Source organism: Simochromis diagramma, unplaced genomic scaffold (assembly GCF_900408965.1).
Source record: "Simochromis diagramma unplaced genomic scaffold, fSimDia1.1 OVJJ01000816.1, whole genome shotgun sequence".
Classification (NCBI taxonomy): domain Eukaryota; kingdom Metazoa; phylum Chordata; class Actinopteri; order Cichliformes; family Cichlidae; genus Simochromis; species Simochromis diagramma.
The window spans coordinates 15,938,609-15,947,820 of NW_024386908.1; the positions used below are offsets into that span (position 1 = coordinate 15,938,609).

Genomic DNA, 9,212 nt, shown 5'->3' on the forward strand with positions numbered 1-9,212 from the left:
ATGTCGCGTTTCCTTTCCTCCTTTGTCCCTTTTCTTCTAAGGATGTGGAGAAGGAGAGAGAGTTGCGGACAGAGTTCAGCAAAGAGGAAATCTGGCAGAGAATCGAGCAGTACAACTTGCTAACCAAAGACCACCTTAAAATGACGCTGGTGAGTATAATATGCGCACACGCACTCATGCAAACACACCTTTTAAAAAACAAAACCCATCAACCAGGCCCGTCTTAATGGTTCCACTCTCCAGACTCCTGCAGAGCTGTGCAGGCTCTAAATCTCAGATTTTGAGGTTTATAATGTTGCCGTGTTACCTCTGCCTCCCTCCTGCTCCCAGCATTCCTCAGTGCTCGCATCAGAGTGATGTGATGTTATTCCCGCTATTGTTCTCGCCCCGCAGTGTTTTCATTGGCAGCGTGACAGGTGTCTGAAGTTGTCTCTCTCCACTTCAACTCAGAGTGAATTTCAGTAGAAATGAGAGATGTCAGGTGAAACTGGGGTTTTCTGGCCGTTAAAGCACCACATGAAAGAATGCAAGCATTTTTGAAGGAGCAGCAGGTTACAGAGGATGTTTCCTGAGGTTTTTTTCCCCTTAGTCATGGAAAATCATCTATTTTCAGACAAGGAGTTAAGCTGACCGCACTCTTAACAGATGGGAAACGGCACATCTAAAGGCCAGTAGATTCTAGTCTGACACTCAGAGGGGAGCCCAGACATAATAACTGAGTCTGTCCACTAAAAATCACATTTTAACTGGCCAATAAAAAGTTTACATTCATTTATACATTTGAATATGAGTTTTTAGAATATAAAGACAATAAATGGACAAAAAAGCTGCATAAACACATAATATCAGCTTCTATTGGTCACTCATGCCCAAATCAGCATGTATGTAATGAGATCAAATGCCATACTACTAGAGCATTATATAAAGATTAAAACAAAGTGTTGTCTAAGGCTAATCTGTGCAATTTTCCAGTTGATAATAAAGTCTGTTGGGAACTTGAGCTACCTTTAAACACTCCATTGTTAATTACTTGTCATTGTTTTGCTTTTTTATAACTGAGAAAAAAGACAAACTCGCTGATTAAGGAAATAATGATGATACTTTCCAAAATATTTTATGCTGAAATGAGTCATAACTCAAAGTGGGTGTATTCATAAGATGCTCATCGTGAAACTTTAACTTTCACAGTCAGTTTGTTCCACAGTCATTATAATAATGTCTGTAAATGGGTTTCAGAGCTCACATTCAATCCTTTAAAAAAAAAAAAAAAAAAAAGTCCATATGTTTATTTTCATTTATATTTTAAAAAAACTGAGAACTGAGAATATTTGTTACTTTTGCAGTTAATAGATCATCAGGACAGTTTGGAGCCGATTGCTCTGCATATTTTAAGTAGTGAGTGGATGAATGGGTAGTTTCACTATGAGAAGCCTGCATGTTTCTGTTTCAGCACACCTTTTCTGTCCAATTTCCGTCTTCATTCTTTAGGATTTGTCTTTCTTGTTCATCCCGTTTTTGTCTTTTTATCATTCCATCTTTGACGTCTACTTGTTTTTTTACTTCTCTTCATACTTGGCCTCTTTGTCTACTCGTGACCTTCACACACACTCCTCCCAGCCCCATATGGAGTAATGAGATTAAGATAGTCTTCCTCCATCTGGGGCCATCTGTCCTGCAGGTCACACTGGGCTTATTGGGTGAACTGGGCTCACTTGGAGAGATCATGTAGCAGCTACCATAGTGGCCACATTAAAACATTAACTCTGTCTCTGTCAGGGTGGGGGCGGTGTGTACACGGGTTTCATCAAGGTCCAGATGGATTTGCGGAGGCCAATGACGGTGCAGGGAAGTCAGACAAGAGCCGGGGAGGCCTTCTATCTGCCCCAAGGAGTCTCCAACACCCTTCATGTCAGCTCGAAAACCACAGTCAAAGAGGTTGTTAATACACACGCAAACACACACACATGTGAACACACTGCAGCCTGCTTAATAGGTTAATTATGATCTGATGACAGACCGGTTGAAGTCGAGAGACAGACAGGGCTAAGTTCATTGATTTCACTCAGTTTTGTATGTTCTTTATCCTTTTGAGCAATAAATTAACGACAAAGCAACACAAAAATCTTCTAGAAGAGCTGTCAGAGTAATATTGATGGGTGTTTTTCTTTCTCGCGTGTCTTCAGGTGATCGTCGGCTTGCTGAGCAAATTCACAATTGCAGACAACCCAGCTAAATATGCCCTGTACAAGAGATACCGGCGGGAGGAGCAGGGTAAGACTGGGTGTGAGAGACGGGGTTTCATGCCACTATTGCCACGCTCGGGGGTGTGTGTGTGTGTGTGTGTGTGTGTGTGTGTGTGTGTGTGTGTGTGTGTGTGTGTGTGTGTGTGTGTGTGTGTGTGTGTGTGTGTGTGTGTGTGTGTGTGTGTGTGTGTGTGTGTGTGTGTGTGTGCCTCACCCTCATGTTGGATGCCAGAGGCTCTCCCTACTATAACAGCTCACCAGGGATACCCACACATGCAGATATAAATACAGCGCACATCCATGCTGTGAATGAGCAGCTGTTACAGGCTGTTGGGTGTCACACGATGTCTTTCAGTGAGGAGAAGACAGTTTATTAACCTTATGCATTGATTTAAAACTATAAACACAACCCGCAGATGCTTGTTTGAAGCTTGTGAGTCATTTCAACTCAAATTTTTATAGATTTAGTGTTTTTGTGTGTTTTCTCCCCCTTCTTTAAACGCTCCTGTTCTGGTTTGCATTCATGACTGGAGACGTACAGCTAATAAAAGACAGAGTCTAGACAGACGCCTGACTGCAGACACTTGAGGACTTTTAATGAACTTGTCTGGTGTTTCAGGAGAAAAGTTAAGTGTCTGAGATTTAACTGCGGTCTGGAAACGTAGAAACATCTTCGACTTTCTGTTTCAAATTGAGACGAGACGACTCACGATGTGGTTGAGGAGAACTTGGATATGTAAAGAAGAGAATCATTTGAACCAAAGCTTGTAGGGATGTACAGGGTGCAGAAACGTCTCCTTCAATTGTTTTGCTTCTGCTCACCGGTTTTTTTTTTTAGTTGTTCACTTTTATTTTAAGCCCTTCTGAAAGTTAGAAAGCCTTAAAATAATTGTAAATCTTCTAAACCAATAAATGCTGGTCAACATACAAATATGCAGAATTTGTTAGGAAGAGACAAAAAATGCAATTGTAAGCGACACACAGAGTCAGACTGTTTTCATCGCTGTCGGTTAGAACTGCTTTGTCAGAAAACCGGTCTTTGTTGTGTGTGCTGTGGCATGCATTAAGGCAGAACAGATGCTGATTGGTCACTCCTTTGACACTTTGTTAACGAGCAGGGTTACTGGTATGCCAGTGAGGGTTTTAACCCAAACTGCAATCTTTTCCTAACCCTAACTAAGTAGTTCTAAAACACAAAGTGCTCAAAAGGAGTAGAAACCAGAGTCTTCTGGCTGTTAACCCAAGAAATGATGCCCCCAGCACTCTCCAACCTCCTTACAAGGACTTTGCATCTTTGTTAAACATGAGCAATACTTTTGGGGCCAGAGGGCTAAAGGGCACCTTGCAGAAGGAACATCACAAAGTGTCACTGGGCTGAGAACACACTGATGAAGCAGGAGGTCTGTAAATGAATATACACACTACCCTGACATCCTAATTACACCGTAAGCCCTGAAAAATAGGCTTTTGTCCTCTGATGCTGTCAGCAGACAAACCGATGGTTGGAAATATGTGAATGTCAGAATAATCAAGCCTCTAGCACCTTCTACATCTTTTGCAGATGTAAATACATTGCTGGCAATAACAGAATCTGTCCCTCACTGTCTGTTCCTGTAAACTACCGCATGGTAATATGGCGCTCCCATCCTTTCATCCTTTGCCAAATCCATTTATATGTGCACAGAGGAACAGCTGCCTGTGGTTGCATGCAGCGTGCATACTGTACAGACTAATTAAATCTGTTTGTGTGTGTGTGTTTTGCAGTTTATACATGCAAGTTGGCGGATGCTGAGAAGCCGTTGTTTCTTCGCCTGGTGGCGGGACCCGACCCAGACCTGCTCAGCTTTGTCCTGAAAGAACAGCAGACGGGAGAAGTCATGGTAACACTGATTATCACCACATTTCAGCTTTATTGACATCTTCCTGGCCTCTGTGCTCTTTCGTCTCGGAGTTCAGCCATTCCCAAACGAAACGCTGCTGTGGCCCATTTCAAAACTTTAAAATCTAATGCACAATTCTTTTGTGTTTTCATTTGATTTAGATCTTCTGAGGATTTATTGAGGCTGACCTGCCATAAACTGTTTGATCTCAAGTATCTCCCAGCATTTGCTCTTAACAAACATGAGTTTATGATTTTTTTTTTTTTTAAAAAGGCAGAAAATGAACAAGTACTTTTTTTTTTTTTTTTTTTTTTTTTTAAATCCCCATGACTTAAATATCCAATCGCAATTTTTAAGCAAAAATTGACGAAAACTGGCAAAGAAAGTGACTGTAAATGAATTCTGTAGTACCTTTACAGCCCAACAGGGGGCCACAGTGTTTGGCAATCACCATCCTAGTCTTTTTTTCCCCGTTCCTTTTAAATCTTTTACTTTAAGTTATCATTGTACATTATTGTTATCATTCTATATTCAAACCTAGCAGCTGACTATTTTTAAAAAAGAATTGTTTTACTAGTGAAACTTCTACGACAAACTTCTTAAAAAACATGTTTTTAAAAAGTAGTAAAGGTGCCATTGTTGTTATCCCAAGATGGATGCTACGCATAAAAAGAGAAATAACCACTCCTACTGTACTATCAAGCATCATCCATAGACATATACTTTATCAATTAAAAAGGAAAAAACAGAACTGAGCGAAGTTTTCTTGCTTTTCTCCTCAGTGGGATGCCTTCTCCATCCCTGAGCTGAAAAACTTCCTGCGGATCCTTGAAAAGGAGGAACAGGAGCAGAAGGACGCAGTAATTCGTCGCTATGAAACCTACCGGCAGAGACTGCAGGAGGCACTGCTGGAGGTCAGGGGGCCTTCTTAAGAGGATATAACCTCCTCGAAAAAGGACTACTGCCCCCTAGAGGGACGAAGGGGATGTTTTGTTTTGTTTTTCATTTTATAATCTCCTGGTGTACATTTTGATGGAGGGAGGGATGTGAACACAGAATCAGGAGAGAGGATCCAGCACCTGGAAGAAGGGATAATAAAGGATGACAAGAGGACAGAAAAAAGAGACTGCAAATAAAAAAGACGAACAGACAGAATTTTGGTTGCTGGATTCAAGATTTCAAACTGCTTCCCGCTCGGCTCCGTCTGCCTGCAAACACCAAAGATTCACTCACTGTGCCATATCCGTTCATCCTCTTCCCTGTTCGCCGTCCATCCCTCTCTTCTTCTTCTTCTCTCACTCTGTCCTGCTGTCACATAATTTATGCAGTTCATCCTTTTTGTTTCCCTCACCTTTTTATCCTTTGAACTTGTGAAAGACTCAAGGCCATATGTTGAATTATTTTTATTTAATTTGTGTGTTTTAAAGGTCTGTACATATTTTTTTTTTTTTAATTTATATGGGTGAAGCTTTTTATTGTTTTTTCTTTTTCTTTTTTAAACAAAGTCTTATTTTTGTTTTATTGTAGAGGCGGAGCAACAATCTGCTTGTTGACACAGATGCTGAGAATAGTTTTTTCAGACTTCGGCAGGACACAGAAAATCCAAACATCAGAGCATGAAAGACCATTTAAAAAAAAGTTATCATAAAATGGAGTTATTTTAACCCACAGTAGTTGTAAAAGTAAATACTGATTCCTATAATAATAGCTCTAATTACAAAGAATGAAAATGGATTGGAGTTCTTCTGGATTTAGCCGTTCCAAAAACATGTCCAATCAAAATATATGAATCTGAGAAGAAATTCTTATTATATTCGTTATCCATTTATATGGAATTTAATTATCTGTTCATATTTTTTGGCACATTTAGGACTCCATAAAAGCCAGCCTGAGATTGTTTGCATGAAAGAAAGGAGAAATGAAAGGTGACGTAACGGAAAACAGATGCAGGAACTCTAGAGAGATTTTTAATAGGAAGAGTAAAAGAACGATAAGATGAGTCTTAACTGGAACTTAACAGGAAGTAGTTTAGTTTTGGTTGCAGTCTGTAAAAAACCAAAAAAAAAAGCTGTTTGTTTTTTCATGTGGAGTGAAGATGAACTGGTGGGATCTGAAGCCTTTGTTTTTTCCACCACCAGCAGAGTTTCGTGAACCATGAGCTGAATAGACTGAAGCAAACTGCTTGAACTTTGACCCCCCCCACCACCACCATGTGGTCAGTGTGGAGATTTGACAGGTTTCTGGAAGTTGACTGAGAGGTTCAGAGGAAGTAGAAAAGAAACATTAGATGCAGGAAAGACAAAAACTAGGGGAAGATAAATGGCACGAGGAGCTAAGACATGGGAAAGACTCATACAAGCAATGTGACCGTGGCCTTGAGGACCGTGACGGGGGTTTCCTCCAACCGCAAGTCACTTTGATTAACTGCTTGTTCACTTTTTGCATTATGTGAGCTCCTCGAATCCATGAGTGCAAGAAAAGGAGGTCTGTGAGTGCTGATAGCTGCTGAGACCAGGGAGGAAAAACGGCGGCATTGTGTGTGTTTCAACCCGTCTGTCAGCAGGCATTCATTTAAAACGCAACTTTTTGATACGCTTATCTTGAATTAAAATGTGCAGCCTTGACCTCATAAACCTCTCTTAAGGATAAAATAAGAGTGGGACACAAATCAAGGCACGCAGGACTGTAGTAAACATGAGGGTTTAAAGGCAGAAAAACTAAAGAAATGCATCAGAGTGCAAAAGAAGGCTCAACGAGAAAAGGGTTTTCTTAAGAAAGGGCCTTAAAAACCTTTGATATATATATGCAATATTTTTTGTGGTGATGTAATTTATCAGTTAAAAGTCAAAGAGGCTTTTTCTTGTTTGCGTGGAATATTTTTTTTTGGGGGGGGTTATTTTAAAGAAAACAGTCAATAATCTGGACAAACAAGTCAAAACATTAATGTTCATTGCATTTTATCTTTATGTTGCAAAATGCTGTTTGCTGTTTGAGCTGCAGGTACTAAATGATGTCAAACTGAGGGTGCTGCAGGGCGTTTCTGTAGGAGACTGTCGCCATCTAGTGATCAAACACGCCAACTGTTCTCTTGCTTCTGTGTCAAACTTGATTTATGTTATAGAGTTATTTTGTTTTTATTTTTGTTATAACCAAAGATATTTTTTGTGTTGTTGCCTGGAGCAAAACATCTATTAGGGGCCTCATCCCACCAGAGGGAAAAAACATACAGTATATATAGTTTAGAGGTTTTATTTAAAGGGGTTTTAACCCCAGTTTCTTCTATTATTAAACACTGGGTTAATTTTATGGAAGCAAAAAAGGGCCTTTAGAATTTAATGAATTAATTTTTATATATAATCTCTGGGTTATCATGGGCAAAAGTCCAGTATTATAAACTTTAACACGCAAGGTTTAAAAGAGAAGGCGGCCAACTGGAATATGTTAGAAAATGTTGGATTATGGGAAATGTAGTATCTATTGATTTGGAGCATTTCTTTGTAAAAGTTGAAACACCCTGACCCTTTTCTTCTCAGAATATCAGCATTTTTTTATTCCTTTTTCAGTGTCTTGCAGAAATTCCCAACTTTTATGTAATTTCCAAAGACAAAACTCATTTAATAACTTAATGGTTACATGTAAATACAAGAAATTTAAATTTGGAGGTCTTTTTAAATGCTTAATTTTTAGTATGTCATTTGAAAACTTTGAGTATATAATTTTAATTATTGGTGGTTTTACTTTTTCAAGGTTAACAAATTCAGAAAACAAAATACAATTATTTTGGCCCTCTTTTGCTTCCATACTTTATAGTTGAAAGTGATGCGAAAGTCTGAATGGAAACAGTAACTGAATCTTGAAGCCATGTTGTTGCTTTTTGTGTATCTCATAAACAACTTTAGCTGTTAAAACACATCATCCCCGACTATTTGCATGAAATTTAATTTTTGGGGCACTTTAACTTTGAATTCAGGGAAAACGGGTTTTTAAAATTTAATTTTTTCTCCTGTGTACCGCGATCACATGCTCTACTTTATCTTAACATCTAACACACTATAATCTTATTATTCTTTTTCTGTTTTAACTGATGAAAGTATAGTGTGGCAGAAGTCGACGATTGTGAGGTCATTTAATAAGTTTTGGTCTCAGTGAGCTTCCGCAGAATTTTGCTCAGAGTTGGCTGTGAAATATTTTGCTTACTGTAAACAATCCTGGGCTGTTCAACATTAAAAGCATGCATTATTTTAGATAAAACAGCAGTCGGACAGCGTCTGGAAAATAGTTTTCAGATGCCGTTTACCTGCTGCTGATAGAAATGAGGATTTCTGAGGAATTATGTCATGGAAAGCTTTTTGGGCCAGTAGTGTTCATGTATGAAGATCAGATATAATGCCTTGTATGTATTCAGAGATGTTGTTTTTAAGGCTGTTCAAACATACCTAGAGTCTGATAGCGTGCAAACCATTGGCTCCTTAGTCTTAATTGAAATATTCTTATACTTTCTGTCATTTTACACTATTTAAACCCGTTTTCCTTGTTAGCATATGTTTTATTTCTTTAGATGTTGCTGAAATTTGACTATTGTTCTGATTGTTAGGCTAATTTGGATTCATTCTTTATAAAAACATCACAAAAATCATCAAGCCTGTTGAATGTTAATATTTTTACGCTTCATGCGTATTTAAGAGCTTTCAGCCTTCCCTTTGCTTTTCTTTGAAACTAGCTTCACATTTTCACTTTTAGTATTTTTTGTCCCCAAACTGGATATAAATTGGTGTATTATATAGGATAATATAGTGTAAAATGACAGCTCAGAAAACATTCACGAACTTTACATGTAAGAATATGCATTACTTCATTGTTTTAAATCTTTAAATCTTGTTCTTTAAAAACAAACAAAAAACAAACTAACTAAACTAAATTCGTTCACAAGCTTAATTTTCTGAGCAGTTTTGAAGCTTCTCTTCTCAGATTTGTGCGCTCGGGTCTGTGGTTTAAACATCCACAAATTGTTGTGTTAAATGCCAAAGACCTGTGTTGTTGAAGCTCTTCCTGATTTTTTTCCCAGTGATGCTGTTTTTGTTGTTGTTGG

General features: G+C 38.6%; 1 protein-coding gene across 4 annotated transcripts in view; it reads left to right on the top strand.

Moving 5' to 3' along the window:
- The window catches only part of rassf3 (Ras association domain family member 3), a 69,364-nt gene extending 62,025 nt beyond the window's left edge, over positions 1-7,339 (top strand). For all 4 annotated transcript variants that reach the window (XM_040035688.1, XM_040035689.1, XM_040035690.1 and 1 more), the window contains 5 exons: positions 42-149; positions 1,777-1,935; positions 2,184-2,271; positions 4,008-4,123; positions 4,906-7,339. In XM_040035688.1, the coding sequence (XP_039891622.1) occupies positions 42-149; positions 1,777-1,935; positions 2,184-2,271; positions 4,008-4,123; positions 4,906-5,055 (621 nt within the window). In that variant the 3' untranslated portion in view covers positions 5,056-7,339. The remainder of the gene's footprint in view (positions 1-41; positions 150-1,776; positions 1,936-2,183; positions 2,272-4,007; positions 4,124-4,905) is intronic.
- Positions 7,340-9,212: the final 1,873 nt, after the last annotated feature.